Source organism: Oncorhynchus nerka, linkage group LG18 (assembly GCF_034236695.1).
Source record: "Oncorhynchus nerka isolate Pitt River linkage group LG18, Oner_Uvic_2.0, whole genome shotgun sequence".
Taxonomy (NCBI): Eukaryota; Metazoa; Chordata; class Actinopteri; order Salmoniformes; family Salmonidae; genus Oncorhynchus; species Oncorhynchus nerka.
In genome coordinates this window covers 74,801,691-74,817,966 of record NC_088413.1, presented here as the reverse complement: position 1 = coordinate 74,817,966, position 16,276 = coordinate 74,801,691, and the positions used below count along the sequence as shown (strand labels likewise).

The window sequence follows — 16,276 nt, the reverse complement described above, 5'->3', positions numbered from 1 at the left end:
GTGCTTTTTTACTTGACTGGTTAATGTTGGACAATAAAGCAAATAAGAATTGTGTTACTCTTCTGTACTTCCATAAATCAAATGATTATATTTGACCTCACAAAGATGGCGGAAATAAGAAGTTATTGGTTAATTCCGGTCAGGCATCTTGTAATTGACGACTTCAACCAGTTGTCGCATAATAATCACTGAACAAAAACATAACGTTTCACACTGAAGGCCAAAGCAGCCGTGGACCTTTTAAAGCAGACTACGTAAGTGGATTTTCTGTTGTTGCTGTAAGGTTGCATAGTTCATTTTTTCAAAGTTTAGGTGGCGTTAAAACGCAGTTAAATTGGTTGATAGGGCGAACTGTGTAGTACGTTAGCTAGCTTGCAGACAGCGAAGTTTGCTAACGTTGGCTAGGTAGCTTTTGGTGTCACGTTGAGTCGGTATAGGCAAAACATTATGCTTACTGCAAACTAGTCTTTTTGCACAAGCTACGCATTTATATTGTCTTCGTGATGGCAAGCAAGCCAACATCATGACTTGTGTTTCCATGTAAACCAACAGTCAGGGCACCAACCATCAGCCATGGTAGTACTGAAACAGTTGCCAGCTGTTGGTATTAACTTACTTAGCTGGCAACAACAATTCTAGTCCTACCCTGTAACTGCTAACGCTATATATTTGACTAAAAAGAGAAGACATTTTACAATCTGAATTACTTATAAATAAATCTCTTAGAATTCATACTGTAAAACGTATTCTCTTTTTAGTCATACTAACCCTGTTCATAACACAGCCCATTGTTGGCTGAGCTACCTGCTTAGCTATATCCTATAGCTGCATGTTGGGATGAGACTTAACTATAGTGAATGTCTGTATTGTTCCAATACCCCTCATACTCCTCTACTCTGAATCCCTGTGTATGCAAAACTATGTAGCTCTCTTCTCCCATCCAGGTGATCATGGCAGAAATGGAGGAGGACATTCCTGACCCCTTGCCTGCTGAGGAAGATGAGGAGTTGGAGAGGGATGAAGAGGAGGGAGAATTTGACTGGGTGGTGGATGAGGCTGATGAACTCGATGATGAGGATGTCGTTGTTCTGGACACAGAAGCAGAGCCCTTTGAGTTGGAGCAGCCAGCTGAGCGCAGTGGCCACATAGCAGCGGTGGATGGGCACTACATGTACGTTTGGGGAGGATATAAGGTAAGCAAGTATGACAGGCATTCTGAATAGACTTTTGTTTATATGATAGTGTATCTAAATCATTTAATTTGGAACTATACCATTTTAATCAACGATTGAAACAATGATCAATGAGTCTTCAATCAATTATAGTTTTTATTGGAAGATTTGCTGTCAACTTTGAACTATTAATACCATTTGCCACAGTCCACTTTGCCAGATATAACACAGCCGAACTCCCAGCTAACATGTTTACAGATTATGTAATTCCATTGACTTCCCTCGTTTGTCTTGTCATTAGAATTCCCAGACCACTGGCTTCTTTGACTTATACTTGCCAAGGAATGAAATCTGGATCTACAACATGGAGACAGAACGATGGTAATAATGATTTTTAAATATACTTTTGTTAGTGTCTAGCGTGTCTCAAATGATATGGCTCCCTATATAGTGCCCTACTTTTGACCAGAGCCCATATATCTACTGTCTGTATTTGCAGGAAGAAGCAGATGACTGCGGGTAACCTGCATACCTCCATGTCTGGCAGCTGTGGAGTGTGTGTGGATGGCGTCCTCTATCTGTTTGGAGGCCACCATGCCAGGGGAAACACTGACCGGGTGAGAATATACCGTGTGTGCATGTATGTGGACTCTTATGTCTTGTAGAATCTTGGCACCTAAGGTTGTGTTCAGTCCCTCCCTTTTCAGAAACTGTGTTTACAAAAATATTTTCTGTGCTGCATGCTAAGAACTATGTTTTCGATAATTTTTTGGGTTAAAATCCCCACTTTCAGCATCGGATGTTAATTCACCACGGCAGGATTTATTTATTTATCTACATCTCACCTCAGAAACCTGTTTTCCAACAAACCATTTAAATGTTAATGTCTGTTACGAAATTTAGGATGTTGTACCTTTTTTTTTTATTTCATACCATCGCAACGTTGTCCCTGTTCTGCTCCGTGGCCTTCAGGTCTTCCGGCTCCCCCTCCGAACACCGGCCCTCTGCTGGGAGGAGATGAAGGATCTCAAGGGCCTGGCCCCGTCCTGCAAGGACAAACTAGGCTGCTGGGTCCACAAGAACAGGTGAGGTGGCCCATTGGCAGGCAGTGAGTTAGATTATAGAACAGGTGAGGTGGCCCATTGGCAGGCAGTGAGTTAGATTATAGAACAGGTGAGGTGGCCCATTGGCAGGCAGTGAGTTAGATTATAGAACAGGTGAGGTGGCCCATTGGCAGGCAGTGAGTTAGATTATAGAACAGGTGAGGTGGCCCATTGGCAGGCAGTGAGTTAGATTATAGAACAGGTGAGGTGGCCCATTGGCAGGCAGTGAGTTAGATTATAGAACAGGTGAGGTGGCCCATTGGCAGGCAGTGAGTTAGATTATAGAACAGGCGAGGTGGCCCATTGGCAGGCAGTGAGTTAGATTATAGAACAGGCGAGGTGGCCCATTGGCAGGCAGTGAGTTAGATTATAGAACAGGCGAGGTGGCCCATTGGCAGGCAGTGAGTTAGATTATAGAACAGGTGAGGTGGCCCATTGGCAGGCAGTGAGTTAGATTATAGAACAGGTGAGGTGGCCCATTGGCAGGCAGTGAGTTAGATTATAGAACAGGTGAGGTGGCCCATTGGCAGGCAGTGAGTTAGATTATAGAACAGGTGAGGTGGCCCATTGGCAGGCAGTGAGTTAGATTATAGAACAGGTGAGGTGGCCCATTGGCAGGCAGTGAGTTAGATTATAGAACAGGTGAGGTGGCCCATTGGCAGGCAGTGAGTTAGATTATAGGTCTAACTCATTGCGCCATTACATATTGTTGTTGCGCCATTACATATTGCCTCTAAAGAAAGAGATGTTTATTTTGATGTTTCTCAATGAACTGCTCTGTGTGTCGACAGGCTAGTATTCTTCGGGGGCTACGGCTATATGGCACAAGGAGCTCACCGAGGGACATTTGAATATGATGAAACTTCATTCATGGTATGGTCAATTAATTCTACAACTCTGCAGCTGCTTTTTAATGGCAGTATGAAAACAATGGTCTGTTTAGTCTATTAGTCTGCAGCAAAGGGAGTCGTCAGTAAGGGTAAATCCTTGGTCGTGTTCATTAGGCACCCAACGGAAGAAAATGGACTGAAACAGGGAGGGACAACCTGGACTTGTCCAATAAGAGTTGCCAATTTTGGTGTTATGTAGAAAAATGTTTTCTGTTGCATGGCCTAATGAACACAACCCCTTCACTGTGTGTTGTAACAGGGAGATAATCCGGGGCGGGGCTGGAACAACCACATTCACATCTTAGACCTGGAGAAGTCCACTTGGAGCCAGCCAGTCACCAAGGTAACGCCGTTCCCATAAATCCTGTCACGTTACGACTTTGTGTTGGAAGCCATTTTGTACAGCTGTCTCAGCGGGAGCCCCATTCTCACCTCTCCTTTCCCTCCCTCTCTCCTGGCGAAAGGGCAACGCCCCCTCTCCCCGGGCAGCGCATGCCTGTGCCAAGGTGGGCAACCGAGGCTACGTGTTTGGGGGGCGTTACAGGGTAAGTAGGAATGTTCTTTGAAAATAGAGTTTCCTCAAGTTCCTGCTGAGTTTATGGTCATGCTGTCTAATGTAAAACAATATCACTGGCCTGTAGACAGAGATTTAGGTCTTCACGGTGTTAATTTATATGATTTACATATTGTTATGCCTTGTTACATCATAGATTCTAAAGGATATTGTGTTCTAAATGTTTGATGCTCTTCCTCCATATGAGTAAGGCTTGACTCTTTCGCAACAGGATTACCGCCTGAACGACATGTACTACATCGACATGGACTCCTGGGAGTGGCATGAAATGTACGCTATGGCAACTTATCCAAAATGTCTTCATGCATGTTATAGCGTTATACGCATCCATTTTTTTTATGGGAGGATGCTGTGTTCTTACCCATGGATGTCCCTGTGTGTTCACCATGATGGTACTAACAACTCTCAACCCTCTCCCCCTCCACCTCCCCATGCTCCCCTCTACCTCTCCCGGTCCCATCTCCACCTCTACCTCTCCCGGTCCCATCTCCACCGCTCTCCACCTCTCCCCCATCTCCACCGCTACCTCTCCCGGTCCCATCTCCACCTCCACCTCTCCCGGTCCCATCTCCCGGTCCCATCTCCACCGGTCCCATCTCCACCGCTACCTCTCCCGGTCCCATCTCCACCTCTCCCGGTCCCATCTCCACCGCTACCTCTCCCGGTCCCATCTCTACCTCTCCCGGTCCCATCCCCACCTCCACCTCTCCCGGTCCCATCCCCACCTCCACCTCTCCCGGTCCCATCCCCACCTCCACCTCTCCCCGGTCCCATCTCCACCGCTCTCCCGGTCCTCTCCCGGTCCCATCTCCACCGCCCATACCTCTCCCGGTCCCATCTCCACCCACCTCTACCTCTCCCGGTCCCATCCCCACCTCCACCTCTCCCGGTCCCATCTCCACCGCTACCTCTCCCGGTCCCATCTCCACCGCCACCTCTCCCGGTCCCATCTCCACCTCTACCTCTCCCGGTCCCATCTCCACCTCTACCTCTCCCGGTCCCATCTCCACCTCTCCCTCTCCCGGTCCCATCTCCACCTCTACCTCTCCCGGTCCCATCTCCACCGCTACCTCTCCCGGTCCCATCTCCACCTCTACCTCTCCCGGTCCCATCCCCACCTCCACCTCTCCCGGTCCCATCTCCACCTCTACCTCTCCCGGTCCCATCTCCACCTCTCTTTGGCCTTCTGCAGGAGTGTTCCTCAGCAGGGTCCTGTGGGACGCTCATGGCACTCCTTAACTCCTGTGTCACCTGACCACATATTCCTGTTCGGAGGCTTCACAACTTCCCGAGAGACGCTCAGTGAGTGAAGAATATTTCATTTTCCTTAGGAGGCCATGGCTCGACCACAATGAATTCCTCTATCTATTTGTCATGTATACAGGTGATGCTTGGCTGTACTGTGTCAGCAAGAACGAGTGGCAGCAGTTCAAGCACAATCACACAGAGAGCCCCAGGTAATATCTCCATAGAGATCAATGAGTCTATAAAAACTATCTTCATGACAATATCACCAAATAAGTGGTTAGGAAAAGAAGCTGCGTGTCTCACTGTGGACATTGTTTGTGTTATGAGTCAGTGGTGATTTTTCGCTGATTTTGTGTGTGTGTGTGTCAGGCTCTGGCACACGGCCTGTTCCGGTCCTGGCGGGGAGGTGTTTGTGTTCGGTGGCTGTGCCAACAACCTGCTGTCCCATCAGCGAGCAGTGAGTACGGTTAGAACACAACACTGAGTCAAACTACTAGACCTTTCTTGGTGTCACTTGAAATTAGAACAAAAAAAAGAATGATAACCAGTTTTACTACCAAGTATAGTTTGAATGCATGGATATGTTCTTCCATTTCCTTTTCAACAGGCTCACAGCAAAGAGTTGCTGGTCTTCACAGTTCAACCCAAGTCACTTGTTCGGTGAGTAGAAACAGAACCCAGACAATATGGCCCATACACCGAAATACTGTTTTTCACTGCATGCATTAATGAACACAACCCAAAGTCCAGGTCCCTGTTTCAGTCAGTTTCCTTCTGCCTAATGAACACGTCAACTCTTGATACAATACATCTTGTGGTCAACTTAAAACTTACCTTCCCATGCGAACTGGGAAGTTAAATATTGCCTGATTTTGTTTTAGGTTCTGTATGGAAGCAGCGCTGCAGCACAGAGAGTTGCTATCTGGGTCCTGGGACTGCCTGCCTAAACATCTGCTACACACTCTCAGACAGAGGATGGGAGGCATCAACGCCCTGGGCTCATAAGAGCCATATACCACCACGTTCTTTGGGGTGGTAGGGTTGAGTGTGTTTGAGATGGTTGACTGCCATGGCCGTGCTGCTAGCTGAACGAAGAGGACAGCTCACCTGATCTTATCACCAAGTGTCATGAGGAGTGGGTCGAGAAAAACAAAGTTAATTCGTGTAAATCATTTAGAGAAATGGAGGCTTTTGTAGGGACTAGTGTTGGCAAATCCCTTAGGCCAGTCAATCAGCAACGTTATTTATCCTAATTCTGAGTGCTTACTTTTATGATGTATATATTGTATTGCATATATATGTGTGGATTTGGTGTGCCTGTGTTTAAAAAAAAAAAAAAATGTATATTTTTTTAAGTAAAAGTATCATGTATTCAATCCTGCTGGAGAAGTGGCATACCTTAGACCATGTTAGTCAGAAGAGGCTCGTGTAGCATTTTGTCTGTTTTAATCAGGTAATACCAGTTACATTGGAGCCACATTGCACTGAATTTCATTATCAAGACGTTACTTGTTTGGTATTATTCTTGTCTGATCTGCACAGCTTTCCCTTGACATTTTTATTATAAAATATATTGTAAAAAAAATAATTAAATAAAAACATTTAAAATGTTTAATTTTGAATTAAGAAAATAAACCAGACAAATATGCCAGATCCGATTCTGATCTTTTACAATACACACATTATCTTGAATGATAAATGTAAAAATCTGTGAAACAACTGAGGGAAATGTAGGCTTTTCCTGTCATATATATTCATTTGCATATTATCGGTCACTTGAAGGCATCAATTAAGTCAGCATCGTCTTATTAAGGGATGGGTTGACTCATTGTCTCTGGTTTTCCTTTGCATCATGATACTGTCCAGATGGGAAGAAATCCCATGACCAATTCATTCCATTTATTATTTGGCTGCCAGCAGATTAGGTGTTGGTACTTTAACATTGCCGTGGAGGTTTCTAGATAAATCCTGAAACGAGTGATAAAAGGATGTGAAAATCAGAGCTCGCTTTTCACACTCATGGATGGTTAGTGATAAGTGACAATGCAGTCATTCATATGGCCTAGGTGCTTGCTTAAATATTCCAGACTGCCAGAATAAGACCGAGGCAAATTTGTGTGATTTACTATATACAGTTGAAGTCGGAAGTTTACATACAACTTAGCCAAATACATTTAAACTCCAGTTTTTCACAATTCCTGACATTTAATCCTGTCATAGGTCAGCTAGGATCACCACTTTATTTTAATGTCAATCTGTCAGAATAAGAGTTGAGTGATTTATTTCAGCTTTTATTTCTTTCATCACATTCCCAGTGGGTCAGAAGTTTACATACACTCAATTAGTATTTGGTAGTATTGCCCTTAAAATGGTTTAACTTGGGTCAAACGTTTCGGAAAGACCTTCCACAGGCTTACCACAATAAATTGGGTGAATTTTGGCCCATTCCTCCTGACAGAGCTGGTGTAACTGAGTCAGGTTTGTAGGCCTCATTGCTCACACACGCTTTTTCAGTTCTGCCCACAAATTTTATATAGGATTGAGCTCAGGGCTTTGTGATGGCCATTCCAATACCTTGACTTTGTTGTCCTTAAGCCATTTTGCCACAACTTTGGAAGTATGCTTGGGGTCATTGTTCATTTGGAAGACCCATTTGTGACCAATCTTTAACTTCCTGACTGATGTCTTGAGATGTTGCTTCAATATATAGAAACAGGACATGTTTGTCCTCTACACATAGAAGACAAATTGTGCAAGCTACTTTTATGTCTGTTATAGATTATGTGGATATTATTTACATGCATGCTACGGCATCAACACTTAAACCGCTGGATGCTACTTATCATTGCGCACTTATGTTTATTATGGGTGACTGCTACAGAACTCACCACTGTGTTTTATATCAAAATGTGGATTCGCTGTCCATGAGACGAGAACAACATGCTCTCGTGTTTGTCTATAAAGCACTTCTGAATAAACTACCTTCTGATTTATCATCACTTCTCAACATTATAATTATAATTCATGAAAACAGGTCTCAAACATGGATTACACTTGAGGCCCATGTGATTTCCACAGAGTTGGTTATCGCTGTCTTTTCCTGTTATGCTCCTTGCCTATGGAATAGCCTGCAGACTAAACTTAAACCTGAGACTCTTGTCCCCCTGTTGCCCATTTTAAACATTTATTGGAGGATTTTTATTTTTCTATTGCTTGTAACTGTTTCGGGTAATGCAAGTTCTTGTGCTGTTAGGGGAATAACCTGTTAGGGGAATAACCTGTTAGGGGAATAACCTGTTAGTGGAATAACCTGTTAAGGGAATAACCTGTTTGTAAATGTAACAATCTGCTGCTGTATTTTTTGTGTTATCTGTGATGGTTTTGTCTTGTGTAGTTTCTTAATCATTGCACCTGAACTGTATATGTAAACATGTATAAGCAGTGCCCAGCTTTAAAAGAGACCTTGGTCTCAGTCTGTGCTCCTTGTGAAATAAAGGTATGATAATCATATCCACATAATTTCCCCTCATGATGGCATCCATTTTGTGAAGTGCACCAGTCCCCTCTGCAGCAAAGCACCCCACAACATGATGCTACCACCCCCGTGCTTCACGGTTGGGATGGTGTTCTTTGGCTTGCAAGCCCCCCCCCCCCTTTTTCCTCCAAACATAACTATGGTCATTATGGACAAACATTTTCATCAGACCAGAGGACATTTCTCCAAAAAGTACGATCTTTGTCCCCATGTGCAGTTGCAAACCATAGTCTGGCTTTTTAATGGCAGTTTTGGAGCAGTGGCTTCCTCCTTGCTGAGCGGCCTTTCAGGTGATGTCGATATAGGACTCGTTTTACTGTGGATATAGAAACTTTTGTACCTGTTTCCTCAAGCATCTTCACAAAGTCCTTTGATGTTGTTCTGAGATTGATTTGCACTTTTCGCACCAAAGCAGAGTGTGTCTCCTTCCTGAGCGGAATGACGACTGCGTGGTTCCATGGTGTTTATACTTGCGTACTATTGTTTGTACAGATGAACGTAGTACCTTCAGGCGTTTGGAAATTGCTCCCAATGATGAACCAGACTTGTGGAGGTCTACACATTCTTTTCTGAGGTCTTGGCTGATTTCTTTTGATTTTCCCAAGATGTTAAGCAAAGAGGCACTGAGTTTGAAGGTAGGCCTTGAAATACATCCACATCCACAATACCTCCAATTGACTCAAATTATATCAATTAGCCTATCAGAACCTTCTAAAGCCATGACATCATTTTCTGGAATTTTCCAAGCTGTTTAAATGCACAGTCAATTTAGTGTATGTAAACTTCTGACCCACTGGAATTGTGATACAGTGAATAATAAGTGAAATAATCTGTCTGTAAACTATTGTTGGAAAGATCACTTGTGTCATGCACACAGTAGATGTCCTAACTGACTTGCCAAAACAATAGTTTGAAATGTGTACAAGAAATATGTGGAGTGGTTGAAAAACTAGTTTTAATGACTCCAACCTAAGTATATGTAAACTTCCGACTTCAACTGTGTGCATATATATATATATATATATGAATATAAACACAACATGTACGTGTTGGTCCCATGTTTCATAAACTGAAATAAAATAGCCCAGAATTAGCCCAAAAACTGATAAAACAGCATGATCATTACACAGGTGCACCTTGTGCTGGGGACAAAAGGCCACTAAAATGGTCAGTTTTGTCACGCAATGCCACAGATGTCTTTAGTTTTGAGGGTGTGTACAATTGTCATGCTGACTGCAGCAAGGTCCATCAGAGCTGTTGCCGGAGAATGTCATGTTTATTTTTATTCCGTAAGCCACCTCTAACGTTGTTTTAGAGAATTTGGCAGTATGTCCAACCGGCCTAACAACCGTAGACCATGCCAGCCCGGGATCCACATCCGGCTTCTTCACCTGCGGGATCATGTGAGACCAGCCACGCAGACAGCTGATGAAACCTAGGAGTATTTCTGTCTGTAATAAAGCCCTTTATGTGGGGAAAAACGTTTTCTGATTGGCTGGGCCTGACTCTCCGGTTGTTCGGGCCTAGCTCCCAACTGGGTAGGGCCTATGCCCACCCAATTGTTGCAAATTGCGTTTATATTTTTGTTCTGCATAGATAGCCAGTCACTGTAACGCCTCAATCACATCGATTGTGTTTTTGCAATTGCAATTTGGGACATCAGAAGTACATTTCATTTCCAATGGAACGCTGCGTGTGCCTTGCACTATTGCGTTACAGAGGACTAATCTGTACGTTCTGTGTACGTTGGATGTATCTAACATATGCGTAGACGGTTTGACAAAGATGGTAGCAGAATGTTATTAATGTTGAACTTTTGTTGCACACATATCCAAATTGTGCCGCGTACCATTTTTTAAAATCCCTAGCAATGTCGGTGTGATCGAGGCGTAACCATTGTAACGAGACAAATGTATTGTTTTCAATCATCCACCTTTTAGGTCAGAGAGTTGAGGGTGCGGTGTGCCTGGTTACCAGCTAACATGGCTACCTAGAGCAGCGAGGCGGTTTTTTTCTTCTCTCTCTCCAGCCTTTCAATCTTGGGGGAGCTATCTCGATCAGCCAACTAGCAATCTTTCCACAACACGGCTGTTCCATGAAATTATCGCAATGTTTTATTTAAATATAGGACTAGTATGGATAATCTACTTCTGTGCAGTGAACACTTTGAAGAATGGATAGTACGTTACTAGCTATCGTTAGCTAACCTTACATTGGCTAGGAAATATCGTGGCATGTTAAATTCTGTTCCAGGCAACTTTTCATATTCTCATATATTTATACAGCTAACGTTAGATAGCTGCTAGCTAGAGCTGCATGTTTTTTTGTTTAATTATTACAATAGTCACGTTAGCTTTATGTCTAAACTCTGTTTTGTTATGCAGATTACAAGATAATCAACAAAATTGGAGAAGGGACATTTTCAGAAGTGGTGAAGGCTCAAAGCCTGAAAGATGGGAAATATTATGCGTGTAAAACGATGAAGCAGTCACTCAGCAGGTAACTAACTATCAGGTGTGCTGCCTTATAATTGTTCTGCCTGCTGTTTGCCTTATAATTGTTCTGCCTGCTGTTTGCCTTGAGCTGCTCTACGTCCTCTGTGTGTGTGGACCCTTGCCTTGAAACTTGAGCTAGCAGCATGACACCCCTGCCTATCCAACTGGAAGTCACTGTCAACATACCCTGACTGTGACCTTGCGAGGTTGAGTTCGGCTAGGGACAATGTTGCTTTTTAGAACAGATTTTTCTAAGCCTGTACATTAACGTTTAACCTGTATAGCTAACTACTCTCCATTTTGTGAATCGTCTTTGAAAATAAGTCATGACATGATGATACATGTTCTCTACAATACAACACGTGTTGGTGGTTATCAGCCAGTTACAGAGTTAATAACAGGTTTCACCACATGGTTTTATTGTTTGTTGCTCAGCCTGGAACAGGCCAACAACCTGCGAGAAGTCCAGGCCATGAAAAGACTAAACCCTCACCCAAACATCATTCAGCTGCATGAATTGATATTGTGAGTACAATGTTTGTCCCTGTCTTTTGAATTGTTTGTGCGAAGCCTCAACTGAACAATAACATGATCATTTGTACCTGATTCATTCAATGTGTTACAGTGACAAAGAGTCAGGGACTCTGTCCTTGATATGTGAGCTGATGGAGATGAACATCTATGAGTTCATACGAGGTCAGAGACACAGTGAAACTGCTATTGTGAATGACATAAAACCTCTACCACAACTGTAACTGCAGCACATCAAATTCTATTCCCCATTCAGTTATCTTGTGCATTCCTAACTTGTCTCAGTTATCTTGTGCATTCCTAACTTGTCTCAGTTATCTTGTGCATTCCTAACTTGTCTCAGTTATCTTGTGCATTCCTAACTTGTCTCAGTTATCTTGTGCATTCCTAACTTGTCTCAGTTATCTTGTGCATTCCTAACTTGTCTCAGTTATCTTGTGCATTCCTAACTTGTCTCAGTTATCTTGTGCATTCCTAACTTGTCTCAGTTATCTTGTGCATTCCTAACTTGTCTCAGTTATCTTGTGCATTCCTAACTTGTCTCACTTGCAGGGAGGCAGCAACCTTTGCCAGAAAGTAAAATCAGACACTACATGTACCAACTTTGCAAGTCACTCGATCATATGCATAGGTAAGAATGAAAATATGGAGTCGGGATCATGTCTGTGTATAAATACATTTCCTACAGACCTTTTCACTGGCACAGAGGGGGTTTTAAGGGTCTGTTTTTTTGTTGTTGTTGCTTCCCCTAAAACTGAACAGTTGTACTGTGTTGTTATCTTGGTACAGCAACGGAATCTTTCACCGGGACGTTAAGCCAGAGAACATTCTAATCAAAGTAAGTCAACATTTTTTTATTATGATGCTAAAAACCTTGCCTGCTGATTTGGTAAATCAGAACTGTTACTGTTACATTGTTTACCATATGTTGTCCATGACTTGGTTGGTTGCTTCCATAGCACGACGTGCTCAAACTTGGAGACTTTGGCTCATGCAGGAGTTTGCACTCCAAGCCCCCCCACACAGAGTACATCTCCACCCGCTGGTACAGAGCCCCAGAGTGCCTCCTCACAGACGGCTATTACTCACACAAGATGGACATGTGGAGTGTAGGATGTGTTTTCTACGAGATCATCAGGTACCTTTCATCTATCATCAAATTAGATACAGAACTGCTTATGTCCATTCTAGTAGGAGACTTTGGTTATGGCCTTAGCGTTGTGTTCCTCTACGGTCGACGCCACAGACATTTGTGAACAGCTGCTGTCGTGTAAATAGCCTTGATGACATCACAGACGATCATGTTTGTGTATTTCAGTCTCAGCCCTCTGTTTCCGGGAAGCAATGAGTTGGATCAGGTGACCAAGATCCACGATGTTTTGGGTACACCTGACAACAGTCTCCTTCAAAAATTCCCTCAGTACGTTTGTTAGATACGCTTATCATGTAATGAAGACCAATGACTTACAGTATGTTCAGTGGAAACTATTGTCCTCAGTGACAGTGTCGTACATACATTTTTGGACAGGTCTAGGGCGATGCGTTTTGACTTCCCTCTGCGGAAAGGCAGTGGAATATCTCAGCTCATCCCAAACTGTTCGGCACCCAGTCTGTCGTTGCTCTACCAGATGCTGACCTACGACCCAGAGGAGCGCATTGGTGCAAGAGCGGCGCTACAGCACATATTTTTTAGAGAGCTACGGTAAGCACACAAACTGTACTGTATAAAAACACATAGACATACTGTGCTTTATAATTGTAGTATGTGTAGTGTGAGAGAAAGTATTTAATTGAATTCATATGGTAAATGCGATCTTCCCTCCTCCTGTCCTTGTCTCAGGCTGGCGGAGAGGAGAGCTGATAGTCTGCGCAGGGCCATTGTGACTGTAGAGGGTGGAGAGAGCAGTGGGACCCCCAACTCTGTGGATCACCTGCGGCGCATGGCCAGACAGGGCAGGAGGCTGGTAAGAGACAGACACATCTCCTAAAAAGGTTGACCCTACATCACATTTTATGAGTAATCAACCACATTATAAAAGGTAGGATAAAATGTCTTAATATGCTACATACTGGGAAAATGACAAAACATTCCATAATTTGGATGTACTTTGCCCTACTATGATGGTAGGTCCTTTACGATGGAATAATATTCTTCTGTTTTGCAGCACAACATAAAGCACGTTGCCGAGCCTCTGATCAGACGCAACGCCCCACATGTGGAATTACCAAAGCTCAATGTGGTAGTGCCTGCACCCCAGATTACCTACCCTGTTAGCACAGTGCCAGTTCTCACCATCACTCACCGTGGGTCCCTCCCAGCCATCACATCAAAAAAGTGCCACTCCCGGTTGGCTAAGGTAAACACACTGTATTACGGTGTACATTTTAGGACATCCCTATGGGAAAGGGGGATACGTAGTCAGTTGTACAACTGAAATGTGTCTTTTGGATTTAACCCAACCCCTCTGAATCAGAGAGGTGCGGGGGGCTGCCTTAATTGACATCCATGTCTTCGGTGCTCAGGGAACAGTGGGTTAACTGTCTTGCTCAGGGGCAGAACGACCAATTTAAAATAAAAATGTATTACCTTGTCAGCTCGGGGATTCGATCCAGCAACCTTTCGGTTACTGGCCCCAACGCTATAATCACTAGTATGTCTACTCCCTTCGACAAAATGTCCTGTACAGACATTACTTTATTGCACATATTAAATAACATCTGAGGCTGTATGTGTCAAGAATCTCAGAGTAGGAGGGCTGGTCTAGGATCAGACCCCATCCGTCCATGTAATCTTATTCATTATGATCTAAAAAAGCTACACACATCCTAGATCAGCATTCCTACTCTGAGATTCTTGATTTACAGCCTCAGGACTTAATAGAATAGCGTGTTGTTCATATTTCTTTTAACCCTGTTTTTTTCTCCTCTTTACCCAACAGCCAAGGGATGAATCTCACTGCTCTGCTTTCAAGACCTACTACATGCCTCCTCTGGATAGGAAACCTGGTGGCTACTGAGAGCCCCAATTCTTAAGAACTGTTGTACCTGCTGTACATACTCTGATCTGATTTTTAAAAATTTGGTTAGACATGGTTGAACAAAGCTACTTAGCTACTTCAAAGCCTGCTGCTTTCTTGTGAGCAATGCTAACATGGTGTTGGACAAAGGAATGTCCCATAGCAATAATTACCAGGGTTAATTTGTATAAGTCATCATTCTGGCAGATGAAATTACAACATGATCCACAAAGTATATTTGACTCTGTCATCAGTGTTAGGCAAATGAGAAGATGCCTATTGACCGTTCATAACCTAACCATTTCCTAACTAGTTGTGTCATGTTCTTAACGGCTCAAAAGTGAGCAAATGACTACTCACATGCAAAGCAGAACGTCAAGGACGAGCTCTGATATACTGAATGTACAAAACATTAGGAACACCTGCTCTTTCCATGACAGACTGACAATGTGAATCCAGGTGAACGCTATGATCCCTTATTGATGTCACTTGTTAAATCCACTTCAATCAGTGTAGATGAAGGGGAGGAGACAGGTTAAAGAAGGATTTTAAGCCTTGAGACATGGATTGTGTATGTGTGCAATTCAGTGGGTGAAGGGGCAAAACAAAATATTTAAGTGCCTTTGAACAGGGTATGGTAGTAGGTGCCAGGCGCACCAGTTTGTGTCAGGAACTGCAACAATGCTGGGTTTTTCCACGCTCAACAGTTTCCCGTGTGTATCAAGAATGGTCCACCACCCAAAGGACATCCATCCAACTTGACAACTGTGGGAAGCATTAAAGTCTACATGGGACAGCATCCTTGCAAAACACTTTCAACAACTTGTGGAGTCCATTCAATGAGAAATATGAGGCTGTTCTGAGGGCAAAAGCAGGGGGTGCAACTCAATATGTTCCTAATGTTTTGTACACTCAGTGTATTTAATACAAATCTTCTGAAAGATCAGGTGTTAGTTCCTTGGTAAGTTCATTGATTCATTACAGTGCATTGTATCCCAGTGCTAGATCAAATCTGATTTTTGGAAATTCTCTTTTTTTTGTTGCTCACAGAGCATATCTTCATGATACAATCAAAATTGTAGATTTCCTAGACCACCTGCGACTTCCAAAGCAATAGTCAAGTACATGACAATTACAAAAGTAACCAACTCCATAAACTCAATGTTTTAGTATCGCCCCTGGGTCTGGAGGGCTGCATGCACGTCATGTTTTTGATTTAACCAACCCGGAAGACCAGGTGGGTTGAATATATCACTAAACTGATCAATTACCTCAGTTGATCAGGTGTGGTGCCTAGTTGGAACAAAATCCTTCAGTTCCATCAGAAACAGGGTTGCCTACCCCTGTACGACTGCATTGCCATAAGAGTATAACATGTATACACTATTGAGAAAAAGCAACATATTTTGTAAGTTCTGTGAATGTTTTGCCTTTTGTTCTATGACATATTACATAAGATTTTCCAATACTGTGACAGACTGTTTAAGTAATTTGAGACAGAGGTATTATTGTACATATGCAATGACAAGGCATATACAGGGTACGCCCATACTTATCCCAGCACGTATTGTATGGGAACATAGCAAAGTGGAAGTGTGTTTCATGATGTGTATCTTATCTTTACAACCCAAATGTAAAAACATTTCACCAAGTACTTATAAAAATCAATCTGCACAATAAAAATGGACAAACAAAATCAGTAACAATACAT

The 16,276-nt window shown here is 43.1% G+C and overlaps 2 protein-coding genes across 6 annotated transcripts; both read left to right on the top strand.

Moving 5' to 3' along the window:
• Positions 1-141: 141 nt before the first annotated feature.
• LOC115146450 (kelch domain-containing protein 2) lies at positions 142-6,638 on the top strand. 2 transcript variants are annotated; one of them, XM_029688530.2, is made up of 14 exons: positions 142-254; positions 945-1,193; positions 1,474-1,553; positions 1,672-1,789; positions 2,145-2,257; positions 3,067-3,148; positions 3,425-3,508; positions 3,630-3,710; positions 3,951-4,009; positions 4,932-5,041; positions 5,124-5,196; positions 5,357-5,444; positions 5,595-5,647; positions 5,869-6,638. In XM_029688530.2, the coding sequence occupies exons 2-14, from the start codon at positions 951-953 to the stop codon at positions 5,990-5,992; spliced, it is 1,308 nt and encodes a 435-aa protein (XP_029544390.1). In that variant the 5' UTR covers positions 142-254; positions 945-950; the 3' UTR covers positions 5,993-6,638. The 2 variants fall into 2 exon arrangements, with proteins under 2 accessions (XP_029544390.1, XP_064860415.1); XM_065004343.1 differs by having other exon boundaries at positions 927-1,193.
• A 3,220-nt stretch (positions 6,639-9,858) lies between these two features.
• On the top strand, positions 9,859-16,271 carry LOC115146448 (MAPK/MAK/MRK overlapping kinase). Of its 4 annotated transcripts, none has more exons than XM_029688524.2 (12): positions 9,861-9,925; positions 10,907-11,021; positions 11,453-11,542; positions 11,643-11,713; positions 12,101-12,179; positions 12,338-12,386; positions 12,508-12,686; positions 12,867-12,968; positions 13,077-13,250; positions 13,389-13,512; positions 13,714-13,905; positions 14,488-16,271. In XM_029688524.2, the coding sequence occupies exons 1-12, from the start codon at positions 9,880-9,882 to the stop codon at positions 14,563-14,565; spliced, it is 1,299 nt and encodes a 432-aa protein (XP_029544384.1). In that variant the 5' UTR covers positions 9,861-9,879; the 3' UTR covers positions 14,566-16,271. The 4 variants fall into 4 exon arrangements, with proteins under 4 accessions (XP_029544388.1, XP_029544384.1, XP_029544385.1 ...); XM_029688525.2 differs by lacking the exon at positions 9,861-9,925 and adding an exon at positions 10,016-10,702; XM_029688528.2 differs by lacking the exon at positions 11,453-11,542 and having other exon boundaries at positions 9,859-9,925.
• Positions 16,272-16,276: the final 5 nt, after the last annotated feature.

Excerpts from the sequence above, each read along its gene's own strand:
- LOC115146450 (XM_029688530.2), top strand. The coding sequence starts at position 951 with ATGGCAGAAATGGAGGAGGACATTCCTGACCCCTTGCCTGCTGAGGAA. Across the intron at positions 1,790-2,144 it reads CCAGGGGAAACACTGACCGG|GTCTTCCGGCTCCCCCTCCG; the intron begins GTGAGAATATAC and ends CGTGGCCTTCAG. Across the intron at positions 3,509-3,629 it reads GGAGCCAGCCAGTCACCAAG|GGCAACGCCCCCTCTCCCCG; the intron begins GTAACGCCGTTC and ends TCCTGGCGAAAG.
- LOC115146448 (XM_029688524.2), top strand. The coding sequence starts at position 9,880 with ATGCCAGCCCGGGATCCACATCCGGCTTCTTCACCTGCGGGATCAT. Across the intron at positions 9,926-10,906 it reads TTCTTCACCTGCGGGATCAT|ATTACAAGATAATCAACAAA; the intron begins GTGAGACCAGCC and ends TTTGTTATGCAG. Across the intron at positions 12,687-12,866 it reads GTTTTCTACGAGATCATCAG|TCTCAGCCCTCTGTTTCCGG; the intron begins GTACCTTTCATC and ends TGTGTATTTCAG.